This window comes from Chelonia mydas, chromosome 25 (genome assembly GCF_015237465.2).
Source record: "Chelonia mydas isolate rCheMyd1 chromosome 25, rCheMyd1.pri.v2, whole genome shotgun sequence".
In the NCBI taxonomy this organism is placed as follows: Eukaryota; Metazoa; Chordata; order Testudines; family Cheloniidae; genus Chelonia; species Chelonia mydas.
The window spans coordinates 8,587,107-8,608,413 of record NC_057858.1 but is presented as its reverse complement, the minus strand read 5'-3'; the positions used below and the strand labels follow the sequence as shown (position 1 = coordinate 8,608,413).

The window sequence follows — 21,307 nt, the reverse complement described above, 5'->3', positions numbered from 1 at the left end:
CTTGAAAAACTTAGTACTAAACCTAACAGTCTGAGATCACACAGATCCTAGTAAAAATCTGATTTTCGTGATTTTACAAACTTAGTAACTGTCTTTTTCTTACAAGTACCCTTTGACCAACTAAAATGGAGCCGTCCTACTTTGGATAAACACCAAGATGTTGAACCAGGATTAGGAATAAATCTGGTTTTTAGACAGCAGACAACTCCTAGATTTAATTTATTTATTAAGTCATCTACTTCACAGCAGCGGTCTAACTGTTTTCAGCTATTTACACAAAGTACTTACACACTACGTGTGTGCACAATTGCAGATACTGCAGACATTAAAACATGTATGTGACTCAGTAGACAGAGGTAGATATGAAAAATGAAAAATGAAAGATGACAGCCCCACTAGCGAAGTCCAGGAATGATGTCCTAGTGAAAAGCCCAGTTTCTAAAAGAGGTATTAGAATGTCTCCTAGGGCGCTCTCACTGAACGATGTTCAGGGGGCTCCATCCTTTTTAATTTAAAATGTTAAGTTCTTAGCTCTCCCCAGACTACTATGATGGTGGTGAGATTCTTCACACTCCCACAGCCTCTGTTTTATATTCTACCACTAAATGAATTGAACACCACCACCTGACTTCATATCTTTTTCAAGCAAAGCAACAGGAAACTGATGAGTAACATTTTCACTACTACCCATCGGATTCTAATTAGCAGTAATGAAATTATCCAGAATTAACTGATGAAGCTCTGAACAACTAGAAGCACTGACCTGTCTGCCTGCAGACTCAGGAAAACATTACAGTTGGTTTACAGCCAATTAATTTTCTTCACAATCATCAAAAATCTTAGGACTTGCCCATACATGAACATTATTCCAGAATAAGATAAGGCGTGAATTTAAAACTGGGTATTTATTTCTGAATAACTCCATGTCTGGACACACTTATTCTAGAATAGCAAACTAAACCAGAAGAGGGCACTCTTATGCTGATATAAGAGTGTCCACATACTGAGCTGTTTCTGAATAGCTCAATATGTTGACAAGCCCTTGGATCAGTCTGTAAATCACATCACCATCATACCTATGCAGTTAAACTGATTGAACATTAAGTTTAGGGGAGTTAAGACAAGTCATGCTCTAATTGGATAATGGTTCATATTGAGCAGACCACAACTATGTTCCCTACACTCTTTGACCATGTGTGTACGCATTATGTAGAAATAGCTGAACTAAAATTGAAAAACACATAGCTTGTGAAAATGACCATTAAAACCAACAATGACTGTACATGGAAGTATCCCTTAAGTTTCGAGCAAGTACAGCCAAGCACCATCCCAAACACAAAGTATAGTAATGTGTAAGAAAAAAAATAATCACTAGATGGCAGCATAATCCATAGTTTTAAAAACAAAATGATTCCAGCTGACACCAGACAAAACTTGCCACTGTACTTCTCCAGTTTGAATCACTACATTCTACTCAAATGCGCTGTTTAACCAGCCCCTTTGTCTTTACACTAATTCCTTGGTTTACTCTATTAACAGACATACCACCAAAATTAGTCACTTCTCCTAAGCCAAAAACCCACCCTATACCATGCGGTTCTCACTCATGAGAGCTAAAGAAAGGTAAATTCTTCCCTGCACACAACCACCATCTCTTCAGTAGATCTTTGCCAGCACTGCATTCGAGCCACAAAGATAGTAAACAACAGGCGCAGGGGGGACCATACCCCTAATAGCAGAGAGGCTCTTTCATATACTAAGATATACTATTCCCTTACATTTTAATGCTCAAGGCTCACATAGGCTATGTCTTCACCACATAAAAGCTGTGTTTGATTTACCCAGGGTACAATCTGGACTGATTAACAGCTTTGTCCCCTCAGTTCTCTAAACTGGGGTGCGTTTTACATGGCTTCACTGTGAGAGTTACCACTCCTGGTCTCCTCACACACAGCCTCCAGCATGTATGAGTGCTATAGCTAGTCACTTATGAATTACACTGCAGAGCAACACCAGCAAACTCCCAGTCCCAGATTTTCCCCCAGCTCTCTCCTGGACAATACAAGCTCATATAAAGTCCATAATTTTATTAATAGAAAATGATATGCACAAATCATGTTATCCCAACACTTCAATCCAAACACACTGGTTTAGATAAAACAAAACAAGTTTATTAACTACAAAAGATAGGTTTTAAGTGACAACAAGTAATGAAGCACAAAAGTCAGAACTGATTACAAGAAAATAGAAGTAAAACGCAACTAATGCCTAACTTAACAAGCTACGTGAATTCAAAGCAAAGGTCTTTCTCACTACATGTTCTAGCAGTCTTACGAGCTGAATTCTTTCAGTCAGGATCCCTTCCCCAGTCCAAAACTGTTTCCTTTGTTCTTCAGGTGTTGTGGATGCCACAGCTAGAGAAAGGGAGGAATAATTTGGGGCATCTCCCCTCTCCTCTTATAACTCTCTCTCTTCTTCGAAAAACATCTCCAGCTTTGAGGTTCAGGAGACAAAGTCTATCTGGACAGGAACCCCCAACTGTTTCGTCAAGATTTAGATTTTCGCCCACATCCTCTTCTCTGCCAAAGAATGGCCATATAACCAGGTGATGGTCCATTTGACTTCGTTGGCACCTGATTTGTGGCTGCTCCTCTCAGACATGGAACATGTCTTAGTAACTCCATACAGAGGAACCCTATAACTTTACATGCAATGTTGCCACAAGTTTTAACAGGACAACAATAATAATCAGCAAATTACGGGTTTTCAAGTTATACCTCATGAGGTATACTTTGTACAAAATTTATCATAGTTCTGTAAAAGGGTGAATATGGGGTTAACATTGTGACAGCCTGTACACTATTTTTTCAGGTTTCAGAGTAGCAGCCGTGTTAGTCTGTATCCGCAAAAACAAAAGGAGTACTTGTGGCACCTTAGAGACTAAAAAATTTATTTGAGCATAAGCTTTCATACATCCGATGAAGTGAGCTGTAGCTCACGAAAGCTTATGCTCAAATAAATTTGTTAGCCTCCAAGGTGCCACAAGTACTCCTTTTCTTTTTACTATTTTTTCAGTGAATTCAAAGCCACAATACTTTGCCAACAAACATCAGGAGAGCAAGATGAGATGTGAATGAGTGTTAAAGTAATGACTTGTATTGTACTATTTGGTCACTCCAGTGGGGTGAGAACGTCTAATTAGTACTACCCTTAGACTTGTTACTTTCTTTGATGACAATTTAAGGCCGATTCCTTGTCTGATGTCATGCAGCCCAGGGGGTAGAGAAGGTGGGAGTTTCACCCCCCCTCGCTATGGGGAAGGAAATGTGAGGGTGGTTTTTTGGAGGCTACCGGTTCATTACATTAATAAAGGGAACAGACCATGTACCTGTTTGCCCCGGTAGAAGAGCCTTTGCCTGTCGGGTTCCACGCCGTCGCCGAACACCTCGTGTATCCTCAGCCGCAGTTCTTCCACCTTGGTGAGTTTGGAGAGCGAGTCCACCCGGTGGGTCTCCTTGCCATCCATGGTGCGCACCTGGATCCACATGGCGGCGGCTCTGCCAAGGAAGAAGGGGGAGCGGGTGACACACCTAGCAACAGGGACGTCCCGGGATGGGGGGGGGGCGAGGGCTGGTTCCACACCCACAGCCTGCAGGCAGAGCCGCCTGCTAGGGTGACCAGATAGCAAGTGTGAAAAACCGGGACGGGACGGGGCGGGGGGGGGTGCTGATAGGCGCCTATATAAGAAAAAGCCCCCAACATCGGGACATCTGGTCACCCTACCCCCTGCCCATCCTGGGGGGCAGGTCTCTGCGAGACCCCGCTCCAGGGAGACGTTTAACTGCCCCCCCCCTCCCCGCGCGCGCTTAGGGACCATCCCGCCTCAGCCCTTCCCACCCCGGCCGGCCGGGCACCCCCAGCGCCGGACACAGCCCGGGACCAGCCCCCCGCCCCCGAGATCTCCCCCAGGCGGACATCCCCCGACCCCAGCCCTCACCCCGGGGCCATCCTCCCCTGCGCCGGCCGGACACCCCCTGAACCCACCCCGGCCCCTTCCCCCGGCCGCCCGCTCCGTTCCCAAACGCCCACCTCAGCCACAAGTTGGGGCCGAGCCAGCGGGGGCGACGCTCGGTCTTCAGCCACCGAATCAATGAGACCTCTCACCCTAACACTCCCTCCGCTCCGATCGGCCCGCCCTCTCCTCGCAAATTATTGGCTCGCAGCCGGCCGGCCTCAACGCCGATTGGCCCACACCCTGAACGCCCGCCCCTCCCCACAACCTAGCCGATTAGGCTGCGCCAGGCCGTCCCGTCTCCCTCCTCGCGGGCAGGCGCCGCGCGCCAACTGTATCTCGCGCCACAATTGAAACGCTCTCTTCAGTCTCGCGCAGTTTCCTCCCCCCTTTACAAACATCTCGCGTGATTATGTAAATAACAGGAGACAGCTGCCAGGCCTTTTAAAGAGGCAGTTCTAAAGGGTCAGAGAGAAGGGGGGCAAGGGCCTAGCCCGTGGAATAGACAACCAGGGATGCCACTGAAGGTGCAAAATCTGTCTCCCCCACTCTTCCTTTATATTTTGCAGTGTTCCTTAGCCTTTATAGAGGGGCACATTCTTAGGGTGCATTTTATAGCCTGACAGGCAGAAGGACACCTCACTCACCCACTCTTACTGCACTGCCTGCTGCCCCTGCAGGAAGGAGTCCCTTTTTTGGGCATTAGCTACAGCCTATCACAAATGAGAACTACCAGGTGCAAGCACCGACCAAGCCATTGCAAAGTAGCAGCACCCTTCTGCCAGGCTTTGAAATGCAAACCGGACCTCTTACGTTTTGGAGTTGGGGGTTTCCAAATTGCCATAGGAGGACAATCAGTGTGTCTTGCGCAAATCCGATTTCCTCCCCCCCCCCCCAAAAAAAACCCACCACCCCGTAGTACATAGTTTAAGAATAAAGGCAAGATTCAGAAGGCCTGTTCCCACGTTTCCATCTCAGGGACCAGGGTGAGTGTCTAGGAACTCCGTGTCCGATTGTTGCTTGCACTTAGGATGAGGGGCAACTTGTCTCCATATTCAGTGGAAGCATATGGTGAATGTGGTCAGCAGATGGGTCTCCAGCCCTCCAAGTGCATGCAGAGACCAAGTTACTACAGAAGCTGTGCTGCCGCCAGCCTCTATAATTCTGTTTCTAGCTGCAAGGGTGGCCTTTTAAAACAAACACCTGCAAACTTTCAGGGAGTCCTTGTGGGGGTGGGGACATGGGAATGCAAACTGCACATTTGAGGGTAGTCTATGGCAGTTTGCAAATCCTCTTCAAGGAAGTAAGTAGGGAGGGAGGGAGAAAGAGGTGATTTGTACAGTTTAAATTTTAGAACTTGAGAACAGTAGGACATTTTTTTTTGACAGTGAATTGGTCTCTGCCTGAACTTGGGAGGGAGTTCCTCGTTTGTCATACGCTGCCAATGAACATGTAGACAGAGGGCTCTCTCCCAAGTACAACCAGAGCTCAAATCACAGGCAAGCCCTCAATGCCACCCGGGGAATAGGACATTTTAAACTTTCAATCTGTTTTTTCTCAGGGAGAGGTGTTTCCAAGTTGTGCGTGCAATGGCAACCCAATAAAAGCTGCAAACCCACCCTCCCCACCAGCCCCTAAAATAATTTCACATACAACTGCAAGATTTCTGGTTTCCGCCACAGCACCCAACAGCAGGAATGGAGCGTTGACTTTCTGAAAGGGTCTGCTCCCTGCTGGCAACTGTGAGGGATTCAGGCTAAGACACTGCCAGCTGATTACCTAAACCTATTATCCTCTCTAAAAATAGGCTTTAAAAATAAAAACCGATTGCAGTCTCCAGACTGCCTTCCCATTGCATTTCAGGACTCGAGGCACAGAGAACTTTGTCTCTGCTTGTACTTGGAGATGGGGAAAGGTAGAATCCGTTTATTATGCATAGCTGGTAAACGTTGCACTCTATAAAAAGGGGGCACACAATTGACTGATATACAATGAACTAGTTAGAGTTTGCGGGTAAGGGACAGAGCTGGGAAAAAGACAGACTGCTTAAAGACGGAGACTGTCTCTCCGAGGAACTACTGTGTTCGTATCCCACGTTTGTAAAGCCCACAGCAGATGCTCCTTGTACGACCAAGATCCCATCTTCTAAACATCGACATTATAAACACTCTGCAAGACTCAAAATGTCTCCCTGCCCGTTGGCATTTGCTCCTATAGCAAGACACTTTTTTGGCAGAGCCTTGCCCTCTCTCTGTTTGCACTCGGGAGGCGGGCTCAGGGGACCCCCTGCTTCCTAGCTGCTGTCAGTGAAGAAGCAATCTGCAAATCGCTCCTCCCCACTTTCTACAATAAACTTTAAAAAAAAAAATGCAGAAAAACTTAAGTTGCTCCGTTCCGCGTTGGTATTTCATAAGGGGCAGGGGCACCAGGGCTTTTGCAGGGACTTGATCTCCAACCTGAGCAAGTTCCCTAGAGGATACCACTTTTGACGAGATAACCTCCCCCCCCCCCCCCGTTGCTATAAATAAACCCTTTACGAACAAATGTAACAGTCACCCTACAACATCTGCCGGCTACATCCCAGCTGGGACAGTTACAGGAGCGGCGATGTTTGCAGCCACTTGGTTTCTGCTGGGGGAGGGAGGGGGCAAAAGAGTCTCTCCCGTTCGCCACGGGGGCTGCTCCCCGCTCACGCTGCAAACCCCTTTCCTGCAAATAAGCCATTGCAATAGTCACCCCCCCCCCCGGAGACACTCACCTTTCGCAATCCCTGCAGCGGGACGGGAGCTTGGGGCAGGGCGGGGGCGGCTCCGTCCGCCCCTGGGGGTCACACGGCAGCGCTCCCCGGCGCTGCTGCCACGTGCTGCAAAGCGAGCGCCCGCAGCCCCGCGCCGCTCGCCGGGTGTCAACGGCCGCCCCGGCTTCCCCCCCCCCCACCCCGGCCGCGACTGCTGCCGCCCGCGAACCCCGCGGCTGGCTTTGGAGTTTGGCGCGGGAAAGGCCGGGGTGGGGCGGGCGGCTGCCGATTGGTGGCTGGTGGCGGGAAGGAGGAAGACGGGGAGGAGCCCACGCCCGGCCCCAGGGATGCCGGCGTGCTGGGGGGGGGCTTGCTGCCGCGGCCCCCTGCCTGCAGCGAGGGGTGCCCCCCTGCATGCCCGGGGGGGTCCTGAAGCATTGCAGGGTGGGAGGTGCCGCGGCACCCCGCCTGGGGCTTGCTCCGTTCCCATCCTGGCCAGTCCCCTGAAAGAAGAATGAGCCCCCCCCCCAGGTGGTTGGGGGGCTCGTTCCAGCCTCTGGCTTGGGAAGCGGGGAGCGCTCTCCGGCGGGGGGTAAAATGCCGACAGCTCCTTTCCCCGCAGCCCTGCTCAGTGCCCCCTCCCGAGAGAAATCAGTCGGGAAATGCTGCCTCCTCTGGGGTGGAGCGGGGAGGAAGTTTAACAGCGCACAGCCACGGGGCAGGGGGTTTCTAGGAAATAAATCAGGGCTGGAGTTCACCCTCAGCAGGGCCGCCCGAGGTAACGGCCTCTCCAGCACCCGTTTCCCCTCCATTCAACTTTCAGCTCCGTCCCCTTTGCTTGCAATGTATCGTGATGACAAATGCTGCTGACCTGTCCCCTCTGCCCTAAGCTACTGCTCTACCCTCCTGGGGAAACCAGCGGATTGAGTCCCTTTCCCCATTTCCGGTCTCCTCTGCAAGGACAGCCCGCCAGAGCTGCTGCCCCTGGCAAGCAGAACCCTCCGCTTCCCCTCATTCATCCGATGAAGTGGGCCTTAGCTCACGAAAGCTTACGCTCAAATAAATTTGTTAGTCTCTAAGGTGCCACAAGTCCTCCTGTTCTTTTTGCGAATACAGACTAACACGGCGGTTACTCTGAAACGCTTCCCCTCTGGCACCACAGAAGATTTGAGGCAAGGGGTGTAATGAGGCAAGGAGCTGCTGGACACATATCATTTCCACAAAAAGGGGAAGGAGAAGAAAAAGCCCAGCAGCTCAGAGTGGGCTCTGTTCCTTCCATCCATGAAGATATCTCTGAAGCCACACCTTTGATATCATGCACTTTTTCCTTTACTCAGCTCATCTCCCAGGATTAATAGTTTAGCAAAAGAAATCAAGGCATCAAAAGCACTTAAACACGTGCCGAACCTGAAGCACATGCTTCATTGCTTTCCTGAATCAGGGCCAGTGCCTGCAAGAAAAGTTGGTCTGCAGGCAAAAGCCCGGCACTTCCCCTGTGGCTCATAAAAAGCGCGAGAAATATGGAGCATTATTCAGTCTGAAACAAATGGTGGCAGAACAATGGACCTCTCAGCAAACAGATTCCTCATGACGCCTCATAAGACACTTGCTGACAAAAAGTAGCGCATGCAAACTCCAAGGAAACTTGGCAAAGATGAGCAAGTGCCCTCCCCTGATGGCCGTGACCCCTCAAACTGTCTTCCTGAAGTGTCCCCTCTCTCTAATCCCTAAAAGAGTCTCAGGAATCACAAGACTGGGGTTCTATTCTCTGTTTTCCCTCCCAGACTGTGTCTGTCTTGTCTATTTAGAATGTATATTTGGCCCCAGCACAATGGGTCACTGATCTCAGTAGGGGCCTTGAGGCACTACCATAATACAAGTACTAAATAATAAGGACCTCAAAAACATCATTACTGGGACAAATCCTGAAAGCTGGCACTGCTATCGAGGCCGAACAGAACCGCAGATGCTTAGCTCTCACTGTAAATGCAGTGATGTCACAAACCTTTGACATCACAGACACACACAGATCCTTAGGAAGCACAGACAACAGCCGGCTTCTGTTCTTCCCTGATGTCGGTGGTGAAATCGATTAACCTGGTGCTGCCTGAAGATACGGTGTATTTGGCAGGCTCCAGCATAGATGGCCAAGTGATCCTGAGCCTTAACAAATCTTTGATCAACCCCATAGTGAAGGTAGAGCTCGTGGGAAGAGGCTATTTGGAGTGGAATGAAGAGATTAATGCTGACAAGGATTACAGCAGAGACATTGTCTGCAATAACAAGGCTGACTACATCAATAAAACAAAGACATTCAAAATAGCGGGTAAGGAATTGGAACCACAGAGTTCAAAGAACACAGAGTAAAACCTCACTAATTTTGCACTAGTGAACACAGAAATTGCCATATTGGATCAGATCAGTGATCAGTCTAGCCCTGTGTCCTGTCATTACGCCAACCACTTAAGAGAAAAATGCAAGAAACACTACATTAGACAGTTATGTGATAACCTGCCCACGGGAAGTATTTCTTCCTAACCTTATTGATTAGATATTGGCTTAAGCCCTGAAGCAGGAGGCTGAACTTTGGGCACTTTTAAAAAAATATTTAATTTTAAACTCTGATCTGATTTTAATCTGAAATCCTGATAATAATCTCATTATCCATGTAACAGTCCAGTCTCTTTTATTTCCTCTGACCTCTTGGCTTCCATGAGGTCTTTATTTATTTGGATTTATATTTTTTTAAAAGTGTAAATGAAAAATGGTGGCAATGGATGTCCCAACGTTAATTCTGTGTTTGTGCAGAAAAAGTATTTCCTTTTATCCGTTTTAAATGTGCTCCCTTTCAATTTCCGGGAATGTCCCCTTGTCCTTGTATTAGGAGAAAAGGAAACCAGGAGATCGTATTTTGCACATCAGAGCCAGTTTGAGATACACTTACTCTCACTTAGTAGTACTTTACACCATGTATAGTCCCATTGAAATCTAAGGGTTTATTTGTGGAGTAAGGTACCACTCAATGTGAATAAAGGAATCACAATCTGGCCCATAGTAAGTGTGTGTACATATGTATACATATAGTCACAGTAATGCATCACTAAGACCTTGTCTAAACTAGGAGGGGTTTTCTGGTATAGTTATATCAGTATAGCTAGATCAGGAAAATCCTTTAGAGTGAACACATTTATATTGGGATAAAAGTGATTATACCAGTATAACATATGTAAATCTCCCAGTTAGCATAATCTGTAATAGCATAAGCACAGTTATACCAGTATAACTCCATCTACTCTAGGACTTTTACTGGCATAGCTATGTAGGTAAAGAATCACACCCCTAAATGACATATAGCTATGCCAATAAAACCTCTAAGGCCTGGTCTACACTAGAAAATTAAGTCAATATAACTACATTGCTCAGGGCTGTGAAAAATCCACAGCGCTGAGTGACGTAGTTAAACCAACGAACCTAAATTCCCATGTAAACACCGCTAGGTCGACGGAAGAATTCTTCCACTGACCTAGCTACCACCTCTCTGGGACGTGGATTACCTATTTACCACTGAGCTGCATACGGCGCTCTCTATGTGTTGTGTGGGCTGCATCCACACAATATATATACTACCTGTATGGTCCTGAGGATTTCACATGGGCCACAGCTATGCTCTGATTGGGTTGCAAGCAGCCTCCAGGCCAGGGGTTGAGAACCACTTGTCTACACTGAAGAACTACGATGCAGCTGTACCACTGTAGCGTTTTAAGTGCAGACAAGTCCTAAGTTTAGACCAGGTATCAATGTACTTTGTTCATTTATTTTGTCAACTGTCATTTTTAATTTTTTTATGTGGTGGTAAGTGTACCACACTATATTTTGTAAAAATAATGAAATCTTGATAATATGAGACCTCGCTATGGCTTATGCTGTTATAGCCTTGCTGAGAGGCAGGGAGGTTATAAGTTACGCAGAGGAGGTAAATGAAAATTAGTCAGGGTCTTACTGTGTTTTTACATACAGAATTAGCTAATCCCTGATGTTCACAGGAATATAAAACCAGTGTGTTGTGAACTCCTCCTAGGTAGTTAAGAGTTGAAGGTTAGGCTGCATGTCAATGCATTAAATCTTGGATTTGACCTATGACCTCCAATGGTCAGACTGCAACTCCTCCTAGACTATTAGGATTTAAAGGCTATGCCCCACCAGAAAGGTCATTTGTCCTACATGTGCAATCAAGTCTTGGATTTAGCATATTACCCCTCACCGTGGCAAGTAAATTCCTCCTACAAGTTCAAAGTTGTGCCAGGTGTTGTTGTAAATCTAGGGTGAAATTATCTTTCTGATATTTAGCATAATAATAACAACAAGCAGTGCTTCTATGACACTTTTCAACTCTCGATCTTAAACGCCAAATGTTTCAAAATTGGGTGCCTAAAGGCAGGCACGTAAATCCATATTTAGTCTCCTAAATAAACAGCCTGATTTTCAGAGATACTAAGAAACCACAACTCTCAAGGTTTCTTTCACAAAATTTACCAGCAGTCCTATACCAGTGTAATTATACTACTTTAGCTATGCAGTATAACTCCCTATGTGCACATTCTCCTTTGGGATTTAGAGTGCCTTTTTCAGTTTAGCTTATGTCTGTTTAGAAGTGGTTTAAACTAAACTGAAAAAAAAAAAAGGCATTCTAAATCCCAAAAGAGTACCTGTATGTGGGGAATTATATCAGAAAGATGGTCTTATCAGTTCAAAGTGAGACAAGGCCAACTTTAGCTTGGTGCGAGCAGGAAACCTCTCCATTAAATTCAATGTAATTGCACCTGCTTACACTACAAACTGAATTTAAGAAAGAGGCAGAAGCAGAAAACTGAAATGATTTTCCATGGCCTTGCATCTTGTGTCATTCACATTAATGCAAAGCGAAAGTAAAATATTATCACTGGTGTAAGTGATCTGATAGCAATTTTACCCCCACTTTGCACGGGTGTAACTGAAAACACAAAAAGCCAGGCTGTGGAGACTTAGGCTCTGTGAGGGTTTGTTATGACCAGTGACACCAATAAAGGAGAAGTAGGTATTCCATTGCCTGACTTCTGTAGGGCTTGAGAGCTGTTGAGCACCCTTCATGCCTAGTGACCACATTAAAAGTTGAGGGTGCTCAGCATTCGGCAGGAACAGACCCCTAAAAATAATTTGCAAGCAGCTGAGGGGTGCTATCCTCATTAAAAAAATTCCATCAAGAACGCAAGGCAGCCCATAAATAAGAGGTTATCTTTTAGCTCGGTAAGTGAGGGAGTGTCGTTTGGCTTTCAGATAACTGGCTAGGTTCGGGCACCCACACCTTTGACTTCCATTTCAACTTACCTGACAGACTTCCATCGACATTCACCAGCAACATAGCCCGTGTCTCCTACTTCGTCAAAGCCTCCTGCGCCAGTCGAGAGCTCATCTTAGCCAAGCAGAAGAAATATTTACTAGTGCAAGGGACCTCTGGCATCCTTAAAGATAAAATACAATCCCAGGTAAAGTAAATAGAGAATATTCTTCCTGTGACAGGAGGACAGAAAAAGAGTGTAAGGGTCCAGTGCTGCTCCCAATGAGGTCTAGCTAGCTATGTGTGCCAGGCCCATCCCTGTGGTATTGGAGCATCCTTACAAAACTACGTAAGTCCAGACAGGCGGTCTACACACAGAAACTAGAATTGTCTCCTCGCTCCCCTTTTCCAAAGACATTTAGTTTGGCCTACGAGGCGCTTTGGCGATCAAGACCAGGACCTGGGAGCTGGTTCAAGCAAAAATGGGGACCCACAGTAAAGCCACCTGAATCGGGGCCGCGCACGCTAAGGGCATGGCTACGTGCAAAAGTTGTACCATGTGCACTTTAAGTACACTGGTATACTTAAAGCGGTACACTCCAGCCCCACCCAACCCCACCCCAAAGTGGATGCAGTTATACTGGTATAAAGACGCTTATACTGGTAACAATAAAATAAAAGTCACACCCCTGATGGACATTATTATCCTGGTACAAAAGCGGTGTGCAGGCCAAGCCTAAGAGTCAGTGCATGACCTTCTCCCACCTAATTGCTCGGCCTTGTCAGCTAAAGTGATACAATTCCATGGAAGGTAAAGGGTAGCAATAGGATAGCATGTATGTTTGTGGAGGGCAGTTGGGGAATTAGTGGCTGGAGGTTTCCTATTAAAGAGGAGAATAGGGGAAATAGGAGATGTGCCCCAACAGGGCCATGGTGAAAGGAGGAGACACCTCGATTCCTCATGGCGCCATGTTAAGTGACACTGTAAGAGGAAAACGTCAACTTCACATTTCAGTCTGTCCCCCATGACTCTAGGCTTGGTAGCATCATCTGCCTCAGCCCCATCAGGGCTTTCTAGCCCAATCTGATATTCAACTGGCAGTCAGTGAAGAGATGGAACACTGGAGTAACGTGGTCTCATTAGCCCACATTGGTCAACAGATGTTCCCCGTGGCTTCTTTCTCAAGCATACAGGCTGAACTTTCCTGATATTTATAGGGAGGTTTAAAAAAAGAACAGGCATTGGGGGAAAAGAACTTCCAGGACTTCTCTCTATATCATAAAGCAGAAAAAATTTCATACAACCATTATCTGTTTCCTTTGAAGATCATTGTTAAAATTACAATGATTTAAACAATGCAGCAGGTACAAGCAAAACAATATGTGGTTTAATGTAGCTAAATGTAATTGTATACATCTAGGAACAAAGAATACAGACCATACTTACAGGATGAGGGACTTTATGTTGGGAAGTAGTGACTCTGAAAAAGATTTGGCGGCCCTGGTGGATAATCAGCTGAACATGAGCTCCTGGGTCCAATGCTGTGGCCAAAATAGCTAATGCAATTCTTGGATACATAAACAGGGGAATCTTAAGTAGGAGTATAGAGGTTATTTTACTCCTGACAATGGTGCAATACGCTGTCCAGGTCTGGTGTCCACAATTCAAGAAGGATGTTGATAAACTGCAGAGAGTTCAGACAAGAGCCATGAGGATGAGCAAAGGATTAGGAAACATGCCTGATAATGATAAGTAGATTGAGCTGCTTGAGTCTATCTTAACAAAGAGGAGTTTAAGGGGCGACTTGATTATACTTTATAAGTATCTACATGGGGAACAAATGCATGAGAATGGGATCTTCAGTACAGCAGAGAAAGGTCTAACATGATCCAAGGACTGGAAGTTGAAGCTAGACAAATTCAGACTGGAAATGAGGCATACATTTTTATCAGTGATGGTCATTATCCCTTGCAACAATGGTCGTGGTGGATCCTCCATCACTGGCAAATTGTAAATAAAGATGGGATGTTTTTCTAAAAGATGTTCTCTAAGAATTATTCTGGGGAAGTTCTATGGCCTGTGTTCTACAGGAGGTCAGAGTAGGTGATCACAATGGTCTCTTCTGGCCTTGAAATCCATGCTCCATGCAGAGTCAGGAGAAATCTCCCCGGCAGCAACACTGGTTCCTGGGGCAGCCAAAATCTGCACAGTCACTTGAGCCTAGTAGGATGAAACAGCCAGCTCCTTTTCAGGAGTGTCAAGCGTCCCTAAGGATGTGGAGTAACAGCAGAAACTGGATTTAACACTAAAGAAGAGAAGAGAGTTGATAGTGAATTGAACCCTAAAAGGTGCAGGGAACATTAACATCCCAGCCAAAATGGTACAGGAAAAAAAAGGGACCCTGAATCATTCAGCATCTCGAGGCTTCCAGTACACAGCCTCCTCACACATCATTTTCCTTGAACAATAATTATGCATGTTCTTATTTCACGGCTACATTATTACGTATTCCCAGAGATCAGTCTTGAAAATATTACTCACATGAGTAGTCCTATTGAACTCAATGGGTAAGTAGAGCTACTCACATGCATCAGGATTAGCCCCTTTGACTGCAAATTCATTAGGGTAGAGACACGGGGCCTGATTCCCATTTATGCTAAGGCCCCTTTGCACTGCCAGAGTGGTGTAAAAGGGCCTGAGCGTAAATTAGATTCTGGACCGTAGAGCCAAACTCTGCTCTCTCTCAGGTGTAAATCAGGATTAACTCTGTTGAAGTCAATGGAATTATGGTAGTGTAAGTGAGCTCTGATTCACGCCTATGGCCTTTTATTACTTGACTTGTATTATTGACAGCACCCAGCCCCATACACATTTATGGTGTGGTGTAAATAATACAGTGATTCCTAACCTTATTACTATCTTTAGTATTCTGTTTTAAATGGCACCGTCAGCAAATTCTGCCATCTTCCTTCCTGACGTGTGCACCAGGAGATAACTCTTCTCTACCCCACAGGGTGGATAACGAGGCTTCATTCATTCTTGTTTGTAACAAGCTCTGAGGTACATGGATGGAAGGGGCTAGAGAAGTGTGACTATTAATGTTATTCTTTTGCTTTGGGGTCTGAGCCCTTGAGTGAACTTTGCACAGCATACAATCTGCCAGCGTTACCGAAATCACCTACACTGAGACCTAATGCTAATCATTGCATCAAGATGATGAGAAAATGCTACTTTTAATGGCCCATTTGTGGCCTTCCCCTGAATTTGGTGTAGATATATATTGTGTGCATTTCCCTTGCTCTCTACTGGATGGAATCAGGACTGCTAAGCTGTGTGTCATATGCCCTGGACTGCTAACAAAAATTCTCCTTTAGCTCAAGTGACAGGGGCCTGTGGAGAAGAATGTGAGGTCTATTCTCACTGCTTCTATGAAGTACAAAGGGCCACACATGCAGCATGAAGTTTTGGGTGTCTGCAGATTTCTTTCAGTGTGAAGCAGCCTCTGCTCCTGCATCTGCAGTTCCATGTGTGTAAGGAACCAAGGCAATCATATTGTATCCTGTGAAAGGCACTCACCATACTCTACCTTTCCCCCTTCCCCATGCAGTACCCTTTGGTGGTGGAAGTCGACAAGCACATAGCTTATCATTGCTGCTTCAAACACGGCCTCGTCATCCTCCGGATTTCCTTGGAGAAAAACACATTCGCCCCCGGTGAACACATCATCTTCACAACAGAGATTGACAACCAGACAAGCAGGTCCATCAGGAAGGTGGTTTTTGCCTTGTACTCCATCATCCTCTACCTGGGCTACACCGTCAGGGCAGAACGGCGCTTCTTGGAAGACCGAAACGAAGTGATGAGGCTGGAGTCCAAAACCAAGGCAGCCTCCTTTGAGGTCACAAAGATCACCAGCATGTTCCCCCTGCCCAAATTACTGTCTGTCAGCAGCATGTCCATAGCTAACGATATCATGGAAGTCCGGTATGAGCTGATAGGGACTGTTTACCTTCCCTGGTCCATGACCACAGTTGTGGCCAAAGTGCCTATCATCATAAGAACCACAGCTGTAGGCATTCCTGAGGACTAGCAGGGGGGTGCAGATCTGCACCAGATGCGAAGTGACCATGTGGATGCACCCAGCGTTTTCAGATGAATCTCTATACAGTGATCCAGGAACAAGTTTGCTGAGGTCCAGATAATAAAGGTTTGCTGTGAAACGTGTGTGCCAGCTGCCTGATTTCACAACAGGGCTTTGCACAAGAGGGTTCTGGATTGGGCCAAGGTGCCAGAATGAGTCAAAAAATGAGAGAGGGTGGGGCTAGCTAGGACGCAAGAGCAGGGTGAGAGTACAAAGAGACGCTGCATGCCTCCTAACTCAGGGCTGCAGTATGCTCTAGTTAGATCAGAGGAATTGTCATCAAGAGACCTGAGTTCTAACCCCAACTCCGCTGCTGACTCGCTGGGTTAGTGATTTTGCTTCTCTGTGCTTCAGGTTCCCTTCCCGCCCTGTAGAATGGGGATGATACTAGAGCAGATCCACAGGTTCATTCCCCACCCACCCAAGTGTCTTGTGTCATGGTTTGTCTGGATGCGAGAAGGAAGACCCAGGTCAGTGGCCTGGACTCAGGAGGACAAATACCCTTTAAATAGCTGGCCCCAGAGACACACACACACACACTGGGAGCAGAGACATTAGGAAAGTCTCTCCACCTAAAGGTGTGGAGCTGGCAAGTCCAGGGAAGAATGGAGGAGCAGGTCTGGGTGGAGAACTGGCAGGTGGAAAGCCAGAAGCAGAGAGAGCCAGAAGGTTGGGAAAGCAGGCAGGAACAAGCCAGCCTGCCTGCTGATTGGGCGGCATCAGGGGAGGCTGGGGAAAGAAACCAGGCTGCTGTGGGATTGCATATGGAGCCTGGGGAGGGGCAGAGGCTGGGAAGGCACTAACTCAGCCACCAGGGTGAGAGGGGGACCAGGCAGCAGGTATACAGGGAGCAAAAGATACATGAGACCCCTCTGTGTCTTCTAGTACAGAAAGGAAGCTGCCAGGCACTGTAGCAATCCCCTAACCAGGAATACAATATAGGGCCTAGCTGGAGAGACTGGAGTTGGGCAAGGAGGGAATCTCAGAATTACAGCCAGGTGCTTGACTGGAGTATCCCTATGGCCCTTTGTTTTCAGTTTTTAACAATTTTTACCAACAAGTTCCCACATTTTACAAAAGCTATTATTGGGGTATTCCTGCTTTTCACCCAAATTTTGAACCAGACAAGTTCATGAAAAGACAGAGTAAGTTCAGAACATCCAATCCATTACAATAGGTAGATGTGTTTCTGTTAATAATACATTAGTCTTGGTGTAAATGTGACGCTGTCTGTTACAGTCAGACAATGTAGTGGGGAAGATGCACACACACAGACATGTGCCTCCATGTATACAACCGATGAAGTGAGCTGTAGCTCACGAAAGCTTATGCTCAAATAAATTGGTTAGTCTCTAAGGTGCCACGAGTCCTCCTTTTCTTTTTGTGGATACAGACTAACACGGCTGCTACTCTGAAACCTGTTAACGTACAGTTCATGAAACGAACCGGAGCATTAAACTGCTTTTACTTTCAATATTCTTATTTTTCTCTATTTGTTGCTTTTTTTCCTAACCTCCCATCCCCAAATATTAACCCCAATATCTACCCAGAAAACTGTGAAGATAATTTTTTGCACCAGTTTTCACCCATTTTTTAAAATTTTTCTAATAAAAACTCATCGATTACCAGGAAATTTTAAACAAAATAAAACTTGAAAATTAAGACCCTTGTGTATCCCCCAGGCTTCTTAAGGGGCAACAGCACCTTTCTCCCTCAGGCAAAGAGAGCTTGCTGACACTAAGGCCACGTAGTGGCAAGGGCCCCCCCGCCAGACTTAATATGACTACTGCAAAAAAAGACTCCGGCAGCATGACTTATGCCAGTTCTTAGGTGCACGGGCAGCTGTGGAGTGGAACTGCTACTTCTCCGGAGCCTAGAGAGGAGGGTTCCTCCCCACCGTGCCCCTGAGGATTCCCAGCAGCGCCCAGCGCAGGGCTGGGAACTAGAAAGTACAGATGTAACCAGTGCCAAGTACAGTTTGTTCTCTCCACCAGGCCAGGCGGGATAACAAGCCCGTGGCAGCTCCAGCACTATGTTTAAAGGCTACTGCTCCAGCAAAAATCTCCACCTACACCTCTTCCTTTGCTCTGCTCAGGGGTCTGCATACCCGACACGCTGGGGCTATCGGTCCGTTTCGGCACAAGGATGCGCCACGCTCCTTCCCCCACAGATGATGGCTTTGGCCCGTAGTCCCCAAAGGAGCGAAGATGCTGCGGAGAGGGTGGGGAATGTTTTTAATCAAGGCTGTCAGCTGAAAATATTTCTACAACCTTAGAACCTTTCTACAAAGGCGCCTCTGCAGGGGAGGGGAGAGGCGCATCAGGAGGTGGATTTTCAAGGCAGCAGGGGAAAGAAGGGTGCAGTGTTTTATTAACCCTTCGCCACCTGCAGGGGCTGGCAAAGACCTCGTGGGCTGCACCCACCAGCCATGGGTATTAAATAACGTCATTCCTCATCTCCTGGAGGATGGGCACCTGGGCTCTGTGGCACCCAGAGCCCCATGAGTAACCTGCTGGGAGCCTGAGGGCCACGTTTGATTTATATGCCATTTAGAAACCAAAGCTAAGTGTTGCCCCCATAAATAGTCTTTGCTCCTCCTTGCATCTGCCGTGATAGACAGCTGGGAATGTCTTGTTGGCAGAGGTTGCCAGCACAACAAACCTGCGGTGGGTCAGTGATGGCTTCCCCGCTGTGGCTACGCTGCGCTTGCCACCTTTTAAGACATTCTGGGTCACATGTGACCCTTAGGCTGCAGCACTTCAGGGATCCTGGTCCCCAGGCAGAAGATGCTGGGCGACAAGGGTCAACACAGGGGAGGGAGGTGGAGAGAAAGGCGGGGGAGCCTACTGCCTCAGGCCCTGACTCTGCAAACATTTCTGCGTGGCCAGACCCAGGCACTGAATGGAGTCCTACTAACCGGGGCAAATGTGAGTGGGGAACAGGAGGCTGTCACCCCAGGGTGGGGGCTCCAGCTGTGAGCCCAGCACCTGGCTCAATTTCAGGGCACAAAGCCCACCAGCAGTGAAATTGACATTCTTGTCAATTTCATGGCTCCAGCTGTGAACCCAGCAGTGCTGCTCTGAGCCAGGGACAGCCATGAAACTGATCAGAATGACAGCCAAGAACTGATGTAAATAATGCAATGTGTACATGGACACTGCGGCTCCCTAATTACACCGTCATAAGTGCTACGCCTCTCATAGAGGTGGAGTTATTATTTCGGGATTCTAGGGCAGACACTGACATAATGAGGTTGACGTAAACTGCCTTATGTTGACTTAACTTTGTAGCGTAGACCAAGCCTGAATGTTGGACTCAGGTGCCTCATGTAGCAACTAGACACCTAAGCCCCTTGCAGACCCCACCCTTAGCCTCTCTGTACCTTACCTCCCCATCCGTAAAGTGGGGATAATAGCAGGGGTGTTGTCCGGATAAATACATTAGACTGTGAGGCTTGGATCACCCACACTTATGGCGATATATATGAGCCATTCCCAGCCAGCCGGCCAACTGCTGTGCCACATGACAGTCCCACGTGCCGCACACTCAGATTGCTTCCAAGCTGCATTGCCTGTTTACACACCTTGAATGGCGTCACAGACACACGTCTGAAAAGGCTTTCACCGCCATTTCCGAAACTGGCCTACTTAGCCTCCCTCTCACACACTGACAGTGAACTTACTTCATTTACCACCTCACCTATGAACGCGACAAGTCACGTCCAGTCCAACTTTGAAAAGTGGCCAACTGACTCTGGATGCCAACATTTTGGGCTACCTAACTTCAGATTTCCACAAGTGCCAGATGCCCACAGATCCTCGTCATTTCAGTGCATCCTGTGGATCACATGAAAAATCAGACCCTAAGTTCTCACCCAAAAACTATGATACTCAGAATAATGGATCCACTTTAGAAAATGCTGGCCTTAACTCATTGTTGTGACCCAGTTTTCCCCTCTGTGAAATGGGGATAATAATGAGTGGAGGTCAGCTAACAATTGTTTGGAACAAGCTTCGAAATCTCAGGATGAAAGAGGCTACAGCAGAGAAAAGTATTCGTTATGTTTATTATTTATTATTTCTATCAAAGAAGCACCTAGACACGCCAATCAGGTTCAGGGACCCATTATGCTGGACACTGTACAAACAAAAGTCCATGCCCCAAAGAGCTCACACTCCACCTGAGGCTCATGTCATTTCATCATTGTGCAGTCACATGTATCAGCCCACTGCTGCTTGTGCCAATTAGGGTGACCAGATGTCCTGATTTTATAGGGACAGTCCCAATTTTTGGGTCTTTTTCGTATATAGGCTCCTATTACTCCTCACCCCGTGTCCCGATTTTTCACACTTGCTGTCTGGTCACCCTAGTGCCAATCTGTAGCCAGCTAAGATTTTAGAACAGGAGGGACCAGCCATCTCCCGTGTTAGCAATGGGACCTGCCCTCAGGGCAGGAGAGGACTGGAAGGTAAATATTCTGGCTTATTCAGACGATGCACCCCAGTCCTTTGAGGCACTTTGCACACATTGGATTGCTTTCATGTCTCTTTATTTATGGGGTACCGCACAACATTTGGGGTCTCTGGCTAATTTACCAGATTCTCTGAAGAAGCCAGGGTGCCCTCCTTCATACAGAGCAGCAAGGATGGGCACTGGGGTGGCGTGGAAATGAGCTGCGGCTCAGGGATTTAAGCAATGGCAGTACATGGGGGTAGAGAAGGCAGCATTTGGGGGACTGTAGACAGGGTGAGTTTCATGGGGATTAAGCTAATTCTGGTAGTTCAGCAACAGACAGAGGAAACAGAGAGAGTGAGTTGGGAATTGCACCAATACCACCCCATGCCAGTCAATTGGGGGAGGGGGGAGAAAAGGACTCAGAAGCCCAGAAGCATCTCCTAAGATTCAGAAATACATAAAAGCACTGTGAAAATGAACACTGAATTTCCACAGTGCCCCAATGCCTGGTGAACGAACCTCGACATGCCCTACCATCCCCAAGCCCTGCCGTGCCCAGGAATTCACCCCCAGCTCCCATGATGCATGATAAATGTGCCCCTGAGACGAGGCAGTTCCTGCAGCCAAATCACCCCTCAATCCCTTGC

At 47.1% G+C, this 21,307-nt stretch overlaps 2 protein-coding genes across 7 annotated transcripts in view; one reads left to right on the top strand and one right to left on the bottom strand.

Annotated features, from left to right (window-relative positions):
* Positions 1 to 19,812, bottom strand: part of UHRF1 (ubiquitin like with PHD and ring finger domains 1) — a 40,988-nt gene extending 21,176 nt beyond the window's left edge. The window contains exons 1-3 of one of the 6 annotated variants that reach the window (XM_043535630.1): positions 19,804 to 19,812; positions 4,090 to 4,133; positions 3,389 to 3,557 (exon numbers count right to left, since the gene is read on the bottom strand). In XM_043535630.1, the coding sequence (XP_043391565.1) occupies positions 3,389 to 3,547 (159 nt within the window). In that variant the 5' untranslated portion in view covers positions 3,548 to 3,557; positions 4,090 to 4,133; positions 19,804 to 19,812. Of the gene's footprint in view, positions 1 to 3,388; positions 3,558 to 4,089; positions 4,831 to 6,770; positions 7,016 to 8,754; positions 8,891 to 12,113; positions 12,246 to 19,803 lie in introns of those variants that run through there. The other 5 variants (XM_037885847.2, XM_037885848.2, XM_037885846.2 and 2 more) reach the window with 5 other exon arrangements.
* ARRDC5 (arrestin domain containing 5) lies at positions 8,823 to 16,221 on the top strand. The gene is made up of 3 exons (XM_027834220.3): positions 8,823 to 9,075; positions 12,063 to 12,271; positions 15,672 to 16,221. The coding sequence occupies exons 1-3, from the start codon at positions 8,823 to 8,825 to the stop codon at positions 16,152 to 16,154; spliced, it is 945 nt and encodes a 314-aa protein (XP_027690021.2). The 3' UTR covers positions 16,155 to 16,221.
* Positions 19,813 to 21,307: the final 1,495 nt, after the last annotated feature.